Raw genomic sequence first — 13357 nt, 5'->3', positions numbered from 1 at the left:
CTAGTTTGATAAGGCAAGCCTATTTTACAGGGACTGCCAATTAAAATGTGTAACGGAACATTTTGAATCGTCTTTTTCAAGGAATGAGATCAAAAGGAGCTGAGATAGCAAGGAGATATCGGGAACGTCGTGATGCTGACCCAGACAGAAGAAGAAAGTACCTTGAAAAAGAAAGGGTCAAATGGAAAAAAGACAGAGAGACTGGAAAGAAGAAGGGTGTCAATGAGCTCAGTGAGAGCGTGAAGAGGGCAAAAAGAATGAAATGGAGAGAGGCAAAAAGACAAACCAGAGCCAGAAACAGGGCCAGTGCTTTGCTACAGTCAGAGACACCACCCAACTCCCCTGCTGAAACTCCTGAAAATCAGCGTGAGCCAGGGCCCTCCAGGTTAGATCATTGGAAGTTTAGCTGATGAGACTTATTAGAAAGTTTAAATTTATTTTAAGGACAATTATCAACTGTTTATGTCCCCATAAAAGGACATATGAAGGGTTTAGATGCAAAAGCCTCTAAATGCCACCTACGTCAAAAATGAGATAAAGATGGTGAATGGATGCTCTCCACACATAGTATAACCAGTATCGACAAAAGGGAAATTTCTTCTACCTCTCAACAGAACCCTACAAGTATGGCTTCAAAGAAATAACATGGAATTTATTTGAGGCTAATCATGGGAAGGGGGCACCAGACGGTGTAGGTGGGGCCCTCAAGAGGTCAGCAGACCGGATTGTAGCCCATGGAGGTGACATTCCTGATGCCCAGAGCTTGTATAACAAGCTGAAAAGCCTAGACACATCTGTTTAGCTGTTCTTCATCCCAGAGAGGGATATTGAATCAATGGCTGAGATACCTGCAATAGCTGCCGTAAAAGGCACTATGAGAATCCACCAAGCTATCAGTCTGACACCCGGCCAAATGAAATACAGAGACATTTCATGTCTATGTAAAAGGGAGAAAGGTGTTTTGGAATGCCCCTGCTTTAATCTTCAGGAGGTCACTCTAGCTAATGTTCCTGTTTCATCTGACAAGTCCCCAGCATGTGGAAAGACACCAGATAATCCTAGGAGACCAGAAATGATTGAAGTAAAGCACATTGGAGAGTGGTGCGTTGTTAATTATGACAATGAAGCATACCCGGGTATCATCATGGATGCAGAAGGGCATAGTGTGAAAGTTAAGTGTATGCAATGCCATGGCATAAACCAGTTCAAATGGCCAGGTCTTCGGGACGACATCTGTTGGTACCATGACTGGCAGGTACTTTGCCTAATACCAGAACCACAGGCTCTGAACAAGCGCTCTTTACAGATTGAAGCGTCTGCGTGGAAGTATGTGGAACAGCAACTGCAGAACTGAGCGAGCCAAGTCTCTTCAGAAAGGGAGAGATTGTTTGGAGATGCTTCCAAGTGATCTTTCTGAAATATTCTGTTTTTTCAAATCACCTGTTCTCCACTAAAAAATGTTTTCTTTTTGTTCTACAGTTGAATGTTTGACTTTCACTGTGCAGAGTTTAACGCTAGAAGGCCACATTAATGTCTCAGTTTGGGCATCTTTATTCAGTGGATGCATGCAGGTAGAGTGGATCAAAACTAGTCTGTTCGACTAGTACATGGGAAAAGGCATTTTTTACACATTTTTTACACAATTTTCTTGCATTGTTCCTTGCATTTATGGGGCCATTCAATGACATTCCACAACATGTCCACCCTGTCATGCCCAGGGTCCACCCTCTCATGTCTCTGTCCACCCTGTTATTTTCATGTTCTATGAAAATAAACAAATTATTTCCACAAGTTAGCAAAATATTTTGTGTGATTCCTTTATAAGCAAATAAGGGCCAAATAGTATTGTTTGAAAATTTGACCAGATATCTTTGTTGTTAGATTTAATTTAGAAAAGAAAGTGCAACTCTCGCAGATTTTATAGAGAAACAAATAGTTTGCCATAATTTCATTATTATCCAAATACTTTTCCCATTAACTAAAATGTATTGTTGAGAAAGGGACTAAATAGTTTCTGAAAATTTACATTTTATAATCACTATGTAATTACAATGTATTTACTCTGTTTTAAAATTGTCCATGACAGGGTGGACATATTTTGCTGTTTGCATGTAAATTGTCTGCTTGCAGTTAATTTTTAAAAAGTGTGGGAGCTTGACCAATATGTATTTCTAACAGCATAACATATACTTAATACAATATACATGAAGTTCAATGGAAATTCTCAGCTTTTTTGGGGGGGCCGGGGGGAGTCTGAAAGGCACCTTATGGTGATATTGACTCGACTGTGGATACAAAGTTTGAACGGTTCGCTTATAAAACACATGATTTTCCTAATATTTGAACATCTAAACCAAAGACACTGAGATATGTTACATGATAAAATCAATTTACCACATTAATAAAACAGTAAAAATATAGAATAACATCTGTTGCCTGGAAAACATGCATTGTAGTTATGCCAAGTTGTTGCAGATTCTCTATTGCCCTGCAGAGGAGGTAGTGAGCAGCATTCTTATTGCAGTTTCTTCTTAGCCATCTGGGCCATCTCTTTGGCTTTCCTCCTCTTCAGCTTCTTTTTAAGGAGGACTAAGTCGATGTAGACGATTTGATCTAAAACCGTGGAGGCGCAGAGGAGTCCTCCATGCAGAGCGCCTGCAATCCCACAGCTAAACACATCTTGGCCTGGAAAAAGAAAACACAACATTATCATCTTGTTCTGCATTTTCTTTAGCTTATCAAAGTGTTTTAATAATCCCCCCTTCATTATGTAGGCGGGAAAAAAAGATTTTCCTATTGGTGACAAATTTTCTCAGTCACGAAAATCCACAGGTTGTTATTGCAGAAGTTTGATAATAAATTATAGACATTTCTGTCACCTGAGATGTAGAGATTCTTTACAGGGGTGCTGCATCTGTTCCTGGCTACAGTCTCAGCATAGAAACGCTCCACGTTGTGCTCAGCAGAGTACATCGCCCCACGCTGAGCTCCCAGGTAGTGCACGTTGCTCAGTGGAGTCGCCACATCTTGGAAAACAAGCTTTGTGAAGTAAAAAAAATAGATCAGGTTATTTTGTAATTTCTACAGTTTTTCCCCAAAAATATATTCTGCAGAGCTGGTGAAGATTCCCAGTCATTCAGGTCATAGTCATTCATATGTTTTCTGAGCCAAAACAAGGCTCTTTTTTTTTTTTTTTTTGGTCCACTCTATAAAGCCTGAAACTCAACATTAGTTCTGACTTTTTGAATTGAAAAAGCTTCCTGGATTGGAAGAAAAATGTCTTCAAAGTTGGAAACAAACTCAAGTGGAATGATATTCTATAATTTGCATTATAACCCTATAATGCCAAATGTATTGTATTTGATACATATGGTTTCTGAAATGTTTTGCATCTGACACCTTTTGCATAATTTAATGGTAAAAACTTTGCTCAAAAACCTATTGTACACAATCAGATATACCTGATAACAGCCAGTAGAAGACTACACAAAAAATAATCTTGACTTATCGCATAGTAATAAACTATTAATATCAAAAATGTATTTCTGTTTTTTCTTTTTACATATTTTGTTAAAAGGGCAAATAAGGAATTCAAAATTTTGTTTTATTCTTGGATCAGGCTTTAAAGGGTTAAGAGGTCGTACCTTGTCTCTGATCTTAGGGAACACAGTGCAGGCCCAGTCAAAGAGGTTCTTTGCAAATCTCATTTTGTAGTTGTGATACTCATCACCTCTTTTGCGCACAGTTGTATTCTTCCACTCTTCAAACCATTCATATTTAACCATTGTCAGTATGGTCATGGAAGATTTTCCTGTAAGAACATGACATGTCCTGATTCATTTAGAGTTACAGTAGGTTAAAGCAGAGAAAATAGATTTCTGTTACTATTCTGGTCTCAAAGCTCAGAAAAAAAGCAGCTTTTTTTTTTTACCCGGATGTCGCATTTCAGCTTCAGGATCTTTTGCAGATGGCACTGTGATGAACATCATGGGTATGTTATCAGGTGCATCTTCTTTGCTCATTGCAAAAAAGTTCTCCATCCTAGGAAACATCATCAATATCATAAAACATCTCTTTTTTTGTCCATTTCACTGGAAAAAAATTTGAAGTCTAGATAAATCATATCTTCTTAAAATAAGTGCATTTGTTCTTGAATTGAGGAGGTAAAAGATACATCCTACCAATGGAACAAGACAATTTACACTTAAATTAAGAAAACACAATTGCATTGCCTTAGTTCAAGTGCATTTGATCTAATTATCTTATTTTAAGAGTAAAAATACTCGTTCCATTGGCAAACTATATCATTTACCTACTCAAATTAAGGGTAAATACACTTAATTTAAGAAATATTTACTTATTTCTAGATCGTTTTTCCAGTGTTGGACAATATGGACATTGACATTTTAACATTTTTACCACTTTATGACACTGAAACAAAAGGGTTCAGTGTTTAAAATAAGAACGGCAAAAATAACTATTTAGCTATTTCTTATTTAAATGAAGCTGTTGATCTCTTTAGATATTTGATAGATTTGAAGACAATAAATAAAACCTAAATACAGTCAAGAATAGTTGTAAAAATCAAAATAGATCATCAAAATGGAGGAAAAACAGATAGGTCAGAGATACATTTGCTTAAGCTCAAACGATATAAACATAGAAGAACAATTTTATTAATAAAAAGTCAAAAGACATTTAAGGTTTTCCAAAAGCAATGAAGAGGAGAGATCAAGCATGTAGGTAAACTAAAACCCTGTCTAAGTCTACAACTACAGTGGTATGCTTTAGACCAAAGCATTATTCCAGATTAAATACGATTGAAGATGCAAATATGTTCCTAATTCCATAAAAAAAGAAGATTTAGTAAATTAGTAGCTAATAAGGAACAGCATAACTGTTTTTAAGATGTACAAAGCATGTACAGACATATTGTAACAAGTTTTTTGTTTTTTTTAAACGTATTGACCAGAGCAAGGTGGATAAAATTACAGACTAAACTGTACAGATCTATTTGTAAAGGTTTTCTCCCTCTTTGCAGAAATGCACAAGTGCTTTGAGGTTTGTGGTTTCAAAGAGACAAAATGGAGAAAGACTTCAAGGGTGAAATGTATGGAGTCTCCTGCAAAACATTTCTAGTTTATCTCTTTATACTATGGCGCCCTCTTGTGGTTATAACCCCCCAATTGTGTGCTTTATACAACATTACAGTATACTCACGACTTATCCATGTCATTGTCTTTGAACATCCAGAAGTTTGTAGACACAAGACCCAGTTCTTCTGCGGTTCCATCGAATCCAGAGAAGACCAAGAACGACCCCCTGCCGTGTTTCATCATGTTCAGTCTTTCCTGAACATCTGTGAGGTAGAATGTTTAGAAGTTAGTTGGAATATCTTTACTTTAGAACCGGTCTTCAATGATTTCCAGGCTAAGGACCCCCAAACTGATGGTGAGATGGAGCGGGGACCCCCTAATTATATAGATTGTATGAAATTGTGTTATATAAAACTGGTGCTATAGTCACTCTATTATGTATGGAGTAATGTAACAAAAGTAATTTTGCCCTGTCCCTCGTTGATGGGACAGGTGTTGTGAATGAAACGGTGCCCAGCTTGAAAGAGCTCCTGTGTGTCGCTGAATGTTAGCATTGATGCCTGAAAACAGTAGCCTCGTGAGACCATCCTGATCTCGCGAGTTTTCAAGATTTCACTCGCTAATCAGTCTGGAGACTGTCCGTTGAAGAAAATTTGGAGCCGTTCACCAAACTAACGTCCAATCAGCGTTGGCTTTGAGGCAGGTTGAGGTGGGACGCAACGAGAAGCGCGACAGTTCAGTCTAAAGAACATGGCGGCTTCAGCCGATGAAACTAGCGTTAGCGTGGCTATCGAGCAAGTTTTATCGGAATTACAGTAGTATTACAGAGTATTTCTTCACTGAAGAAGAGCACTGCTCTGGAGGCTTTTCTCAGAGGAAAAGATGTTTTTGCTCTTCTCCCGACTAGTTTCGGCAAGAGTAGCCTGGCTGTTAGTACGTCATATGCTTCGTTGATCTGATTGGTTTGTTTGGCCCGTCTATCACCAACATAGGCCAATCAGCTAACCAGTATTTTCGCCCCTTCCCAAAATTACTTCAATGGAAGGTTTCCAGATGGATATGCGGAGCAAATCCATCTGGCGGAGTCAGGTTAGGAAAGCAGGGGTGGAAAGTAACGAATTACATTTACTCAAGTTACTGTAATTGAGTACTTTTTATGAGTAATTTGTAATTTTCTGAGTAGTTTTTGAAATATGTAATTTTTACTTTTACTCGAGTAAATTTTAACCTAAGTAGTTTTACTTTGCTACATTTAAAACACCCTCACGTTACTGAGCAAAAAAAAAAACTGATGATGAAAAAATTAACTACGGCCGAAAATTTAAACCCCTGTGTCAGCGAACCGACACTTAGTCGCCATTAAAAAATAGAAGAAGAAGACTTTTGACTTTTAACAGCACTTTATTTACACAATTCAAACATATAAACAATTGATGTAAAAATTAGTGACAGTTAAAAATCACTTAAAGTAAAACAAGTGTCAGTTAAAATCATTAAATGAGGAGCTTGTTAATAACAGTGGGATCCTGTTGCGTTTTAGTTTGATTTCTTTCATCTTTTGGGCATTTAATTTTGTGTGCATTTTGAAAACTTTAAAATGTAGTTTAAATTTCTTTATTCCTATCATGGTGTTGTCTGTTGGACAGTAGGATTGAAAATTGTTTGCACTTTATGGTTCAGGCTGTGACTGTCGTTGTGCTGTGAGGAAGTATGTTCTTTAGCCCAGCTGATCTTTTGCAAGTGTGGATGTCCACTGAAATACGCCTTGAAATCGATTAAAACACCTTGTGGTCAATTCATGACTCATCCTTTTTTACATTAAATAACTCAAAGTAACTAAGTAATGTTTACTCAAATTACATTTTAAATGAAGTAATTTTGTACTTTTACTTGAGTAAATTTTGAGATGGTTAATTTTACTTTTACTCTGAGTAGAATTTAGGCAAAGTAAAGATACTTTTACTCAATTACAATTTTTTTTAGTACTCTTTCCACCTCTGCCTGAAAGACATCTTTGGCTCCATTTATCTGTTTACGACAGTGTCTTGAATTCATGTTAATGTGGATTTAAAGACATTTCAATTAGTGGTAGAAATTGCAAGGAGGGAATATGAAAAAAAAGTCTAATCAACCGAAACTTTCGCGACCCCCATGTAGTACTTCTGTGGACCCCAATGGGGTTGTGGACCCCCTGTTGAAGACCTCCGCTTTAGGGCGCAGCAGCTCCTAGGTTACTCACCATGTCTGACCTGAATCTCAGGTGGAAGGAGTTTCTGGAAGGTGGTAAAAACTCCACAGTTTGAAACCACTACAGGTGCATGGACCTCCACTTCCTCCCCACCTTTCTTCACCTTCACGCCTGGCAAACACACACCGAGCATTAACTTCTGACCTTCAGCGAACAGAAACGATCCGGTGTCTGTTCCCACCATAGGCGGCTCCTTTCTCATCGACTAGGATCTGAGAGACGGGGGCTCTGACCAGGCAGTTCCCTCCATATCTCTGAATAGTGCGGATGATGTGGAAGGCGATCTCGCTGCCTCCACCTTTAGGGTAGTAGGCACCTCGTTTGTAGTGATGCATCAGGAGGGCATTTATGAGAATGCTGGATTCCTTTGGAGGCACTCCTAAATAGGACACAATAAACCCCTGAAACATACACTTGTGGGTCTATTTTCTGATAATTCCTTTTGATAAATTTGTGATTAACGGTAACTTAGACACAAACCATAGAAAAAGTAAGAAAAGATAACTTGGAGGTCCTTATTATTAGTCAGGGTGTTCATGAACTCGGTTGCAGGTGTTCCAGAGAGGCGGAAGACTGGAGATATGAGATCTGCGATTCCTGACTTCAGCAAAAACAAACAGATCCACTGAGGTATCAGCTTCATGCTTGCGAGGTAGTGGGTCTTCTTAGCTGAAACCTATTGGAAAATATGATGCATTAATACGATTCTCTAAATTTGTCATTAGAATACCATCGAAGAGCGGCGGCCCAATGGTTGGGGCATAGAGCTTGGAATCCTGCAGTGGTGAGTTCGAAACCCACTCCCACAGACTGCCACAGACAGACATTCTTAACCCCCTGGGTGCCCCACGATGGCAGCCCACTGCTCCCCACGAGGATGGGTTAAATGCAGAGGTAAATTTCTCCAATGTGAGATCAATATAGTTCAATTATTCTTTGTGGTGGTCTAGTGGTTAGGATATTGTGCTTGGAATCCTGAGGTTCTGAGTTCAAGCCCCAATGAGAGACCATCCTGATCTCGCGAGCTTTTGGGATTTCACTCGCTAATCCGTCTGGAGACTCTCCGTTAAAGAAAATTTGGAGCCGTTCACCAAACGAACATCCAATCAGCGTTGGCTTTGAGGCGGGTTGAGGTGTGACGCAACGAGAAGCGCGACAGTTCAGTCTAAAGAACATGGCGGCTTCTTGGGACGTATGAGTGTCCACAGGAAAAACTCCCTTTTTTATAGTTCTAGGCACCTCAAGAACAAATTTCTTCACAAATCGTTGAGTATGCAGCAAGCTTTATATAAGATAATCAACATCCTGTTGCAAAAACCTATTGATCTAAGCTTCATTCAGAAGTTCAGTCTGCTATGTCCCCACTTCCAGTCCACGTCTGTTAGGGTGAACACAGAGGTATTTTTACTCCTCCACTTCTTCTTTCATTATGTTAGTAGGATTCATTCCTGTTTCTTCTGAAATGTACAATCATCTTCCTTGTTTTGTTTCCACACCATGCTACGGAGCTCTCCACTTCCTGTACCTGGCTTCAATGAAACCAGATTGTTTGTTTATTTAATGCAAATTGATAAAGAGCTCTAAGAAGCCTAGCTACCCTCATCAAGTCACTGACTTTGTAGCTATGTATGTATGTGGCAGCAGGAAAGAGCTAGCCTTGTGAGACCATCCTGATCTCGCGAGCTTTCAAGGTTTCACTCGCTAATCAGTCTGGAGACTCTCCGTTAAAGAAAATTTGGAGCCATTCACCAAACGAACGTCCAATCAGCGTTGGCTTTGAGACAGGTTGAGGTGTGACGCAACGAGAAGCGCGACAGTTCAGTCTAAAGAACATGGCGGCTTCAGTCGATGAAACTAGTGTTAGCGTGGCTATCGAGCAAGTTTTATCGGAATTACAGAGTATTTCTTCACTGAAAGAAGAGCAAAACACTGCTCTGGAGGCTTTTCTCAGAGGAAAAGACGTTTTTGCTCTTCTCCTGACTGGTTTAGGGAAGAGTTTGATCTTGTGGTTGTGTTTTCGTTGTCGCTCTGATAGTACGTCATATGCTACGTTGATCTGATTGGTTTATTTGGCCCGTCTATCACCAACATAGGCCAATCAGCTAACCAGTATTTTCGCCCCTTCCCAAAATTACTTCAAAAGAAGGTTTCCAGATGGATATGCGGAGCAAATCCATCTGGCGGAGTCAGGTTAACAGACCGCCACTCTGGGTCCCTGAGCAAGACCCTTAACCCCACACTGCTCCCCGGGTGCCCCACAATGGCAGCCAACTGCTCCCTAGAGGGGATGGGTTAAATGCAGACACTGAATTTTGTTGCTCAGTTTAATGACAATAAAAGCTAGAAAAACTAAATCTTAGAGTGCTTAGCCATAGCTAGTACCTTCATGACTTTAAAAAACTTCTCAATAGCATCTTTCTCGTTTGGAAATTGTTTGATGAGCTCGGCTTCCATCTCATGTTTGCCGGAATAAATCTTGTACTCCCTTTTCTCATCACCGAGGCCAATTTGGACGGTGTCAAAATGAGGCTGTAGCTCCTGAAACTCCAGCTGGCCCTCTGTGATCTGGTCAAAAGCGACCCGAAGCAGGCTGTTCTCATGCACCTGACCGATGTAATGAAGACCTGCAGGGAAAAAATTACAGAGTAAACAACTGCAAAGGAGGGCAGAAATAAAAAATACTGCAAATGGAACTGAATTGACAGAAGGAAACTAAATATTAAATAAAACTGCACAGCTAGATCTTCAAGGAAGTTAGAAAATAATCAATTAAAAGATGCATGAATCAAAAAACACAGTAAAACAAACTCTTTTGGTCTTTAGCTTTTATTTTTTTGGTTTATTTGTGTTGTAAAAAGAGGCTAACTGAGCCACAACTTTTAAATGGGAGGGAAAAAAATTCATTACCAACATCAAACTCAAAGCCTTTCTCTATATAAGAGTGGCAGCAGCCTCCAGCCTGGTCGTGTTGTTCCAGAACCAGAACCCTCTTTCCTGCTTTAGCAAGTGTTGCCCCAGCTGTCAGTCCTCCGATCCCACTGCCGATTACGATCACATCCAGGTTCCCAGGCACTTTGTCCACACTAAAACCTGGACAGAAACAGAAATGCTTGAAGTAAACACAGTTTTTGCTACTTCAAAGTATTGCAAGCGTGCTGAAAGTTACATGTCGTGTTGCATAGGTCAGTCTGAAGGTTGCAGTGTAGCTCATAGATACTGAGCTGTTATCAATATCTGTAATTACTGAAGGGATTTAGATAAAACATGCACGACTCAAATATCATCACTCCTCTGCTAATTTAGATATGATCTCTAATCTGATTAAAGTCACACCAAAACAGAAAAAAATGTGTTACACATGAACTCTGTTCAGAACAACAGCAAAAAAGTTTAAGGATAATTTAAGATCTAGCCTTCGATAAGTTCGGAGACATTATACATTTTTTCCAAAGATAATAGAGAAATTATTTGCATTTCAGCCTAGAAACACCATAAAACATGCAAGGGTTAGAGGTGTACGGAAGAAGATTAGGGCCACTGGAAAAAGAAAAAAAAGCGTTTACTGACTTAAAAATTTGTTCAATTTAGTATTGTGAAAAATGTCAGAATTCTGACTTTTTTCTCAGAATTCTGACTTTAATCTCAGAATTTTGGATCTTAATGTAGATGGGCACCATGAAGGAAGAGATGTGGGAGCACTCAGCTTCACTGACAAAGATGTGAGTTGTTTGAGAGGGCCAGTGACACATTGGTGGAAAATGACGGAATTAGGCAACTTTTTACGTGCCCGAGGGGTCCCCTCATTAATAGGGGAGCAGAAGGTCATTAAAACAAGAGAGCTAGTCTGTAAAACAGACATGGCTATGGCTTGATGCTAACATGTTTGTTAGCTGCCAGAATTCTGAGAAAAAAAGTCAGAATTCTGAGATTAAAGTCAGAATTCTGAGAAAAAAGTCAGAATTCTGAGATTAAAGTCAGAATTCTGAGATTAAAGTCTGAATTCTGAGAAAAAAGTCAGAATTCTGAGATTAAAGTCAGAATTCTGAGAAAAAAGTTAGAATTCTGAGATTAAAGTCAGAATTCTGAGAAAAAAGTTAGAATTCTGAGATTAAAGTCAGAATTCTGAGAAAAAAAGTCTGAATTCTGAGATTCTCAGAATGTTGATGTTCTGGAAAAAATCAGAGGTGGATGGAGGAACTGGTAAGGCTCCCTCATCTGGAAAGAATACAGTTTACATTAGCAAATAACTTAAAGCGATTCAATAGAACTTTGATTTTATTCTTGATTTGATTCTCCGTTTGATGGACAAATTTGTATTGTTGATGTTTGAATTTTCATGTCATTTTCCTCAATAAGACTAAAAACTATAAACTAATAAACTGCAAAAGTATATATTTGCGTATTTAAGCGTCTTTTTTAGTCCTATGATGATCTGGTGTCCTGTCCAGGGTGTTCTGCACCTATTGCATAATGAGCATTGCAGACAGGTGCAAACTAAACCCTATACCTGCGTTTTTATAATATTTAGTAGGTCCATTAGAAATATATATGTGGAAAACTGTTTACATTTTCTGTATGTGCTTCAGATTTACCTTGTTTGATTACTTTGTCTCTCTTCTTCTGGTCAAACTCTCTCGGTCCAGGAGGCCTCACAGATTCCAGCGAGAAAGGACTGGGCTTTCCGAACAGGTACCAGTAGGTGCCGCCTGCCCATATAACCAAGAAGGCTAAAACAATCAGGAGCCACATGTTTCCAGTAAAAGCAGACGCTCTATCGATGATCCAGGCTGTGATTATCCTGCACCGATCCTCTGCAGGCTTCTTTTATTGTGCTGCTGCCCCAGAGCCAAAGGTCTGGGGGGTGATATGAGAAACTATCAGTGCTGCAAAAAGCAGTAAAGATAAAGTAATGACAGACCCAGTTTTCTTGTGATTGCAGAGCATAAATACTGTAGACCTTGGACATGAATCATTCTGCTTTAAATGTGTTTTTGATTCGTTTGTCAATTAGTTTGTTAATCTTTTGATCAAATATTTAACAGACCAAATGTAAATCTTTCAACCTTTAGAACCTTTCTTCCCACTTGAGCAAAAATATTTTTTTTTCTACCTCTAGGAAAAGGCCTGATCCTTATGTTCTCCTGTTTATTCACTACTCAGCTTAATTTCAGAGGAGTCCAAAGAGCTAAATGGAATCCTGTATTGATTAGATAAATGGTTGTGAACTTTCTTTTATCTGATAAAACAATTAAGATAAACCATCTCCATAGATCTGTGTAGACTTTATTCATTTAGTGCCCTATCTTTACAACAGTGCAGCTGATTGAAATATTCTTCTTCCTTCAGAATCTAGGTCACAGGGACATAGACTTTGCCCTGGTTAATGTAGAATGAAAGAGACGCCATGACTAACTTATATAAGCAATCCCTTCTCACCTGTATGAGTGTCATTTTACTATAGAGAGCCTGGAAAGATTAAACAACTTCTGTGTATTTTATTGAGAGATTGTGTGATGAACCAACTCATAGTAGCACATGGCTGTGGAGTGTTTGGATCACGATAAACAAGTTATAGACTCACTTTATAGAACCGCTTTCACTGCAATTACAGAAGAAGGTTTTATGTAATCTGGAGACTGAAATATATTTCAGTCTATCTATCGATCAATATCTATAACTATATATATCTATATATCTATATATATATATATATAGATATATATATAGTTATAGATATTGATCGATAGATATATATCTATATCGATCGATAGATAGATAGATAGATAGATAGATAGATAGATAGATAGATAGATAGATAGATAGATAGATAGATAGATAGATAGATAGATAGATAGATAGATAGATAGATAGATAGATAGATAGATAGATAGATAGATAGATAGATAGATAGATAGATAGATAGATAGATAGATAGATAGATAGATAGATAGATAGATAGATAGATAGATTAGGGCTGCAGCTAACATTTATTTGGCAAATTGGTTAATCTGTC

General features: G+C 38.5%; 1 protein-coding gene across 1 annotated transcript; it reads right to left on the bottom strand.

Moving 5' to 3' along the window:
- Positions 1-2347: 2347 nt before the first annotated feature.
- si:ch1073-13h15.3 (inactive all-trans-retinol 13,14-reductase) lies at positions 2348-12189 on the bottom strand. The gene is made up of 11 exons (XM_038296905.1): positions 11937-12189; positions 10252-10434; positions 9727-9968; positions 7825-8020; positions 7526-7723; positions 7336-7455; positions 5221-5359; positions 3932-4041; positions 3645-3811; positions 2880-3039; positions 2348-2685 (listed from the first exon to the last, which is right to left on the bottom strand). The coding sequence occupies exons 1-11, from the start codon at positions 12091-12093 to the stop codon at positions 2516-2518; spliced, it is 1842 nt and encodes a 613-aa protein (XP_038152833.1). The 5' UTR covers positions 12094-12189; the 3' UTR covers positions 2348-2515.
- Positions 12190-13357: the final 1168 nt, after the last annotated feature.

The sequence above is a fragment of the Cyprinodon tularosa genome, unplaced genomic scaffold (genome assembly GCF_016077235.1).
Source record: "Cyprinodon tularosa strain WSP-4 unplaced genomic scaffold, ASM1607723v1 ctg38, whole genome shotgun sequence".
NCBI lineage: Eukaryota > Metazoa > Chordata > Actinopteri > Cyprinodontiformes > Cyprinodontidae > Cyprinodon > Cyprinodon tularosa.
The sequence above is the reverse complement of the archived record's forward strand: the minus strand, read 5'-3'. Positions and strand labels throughout refer to the sequence as shown.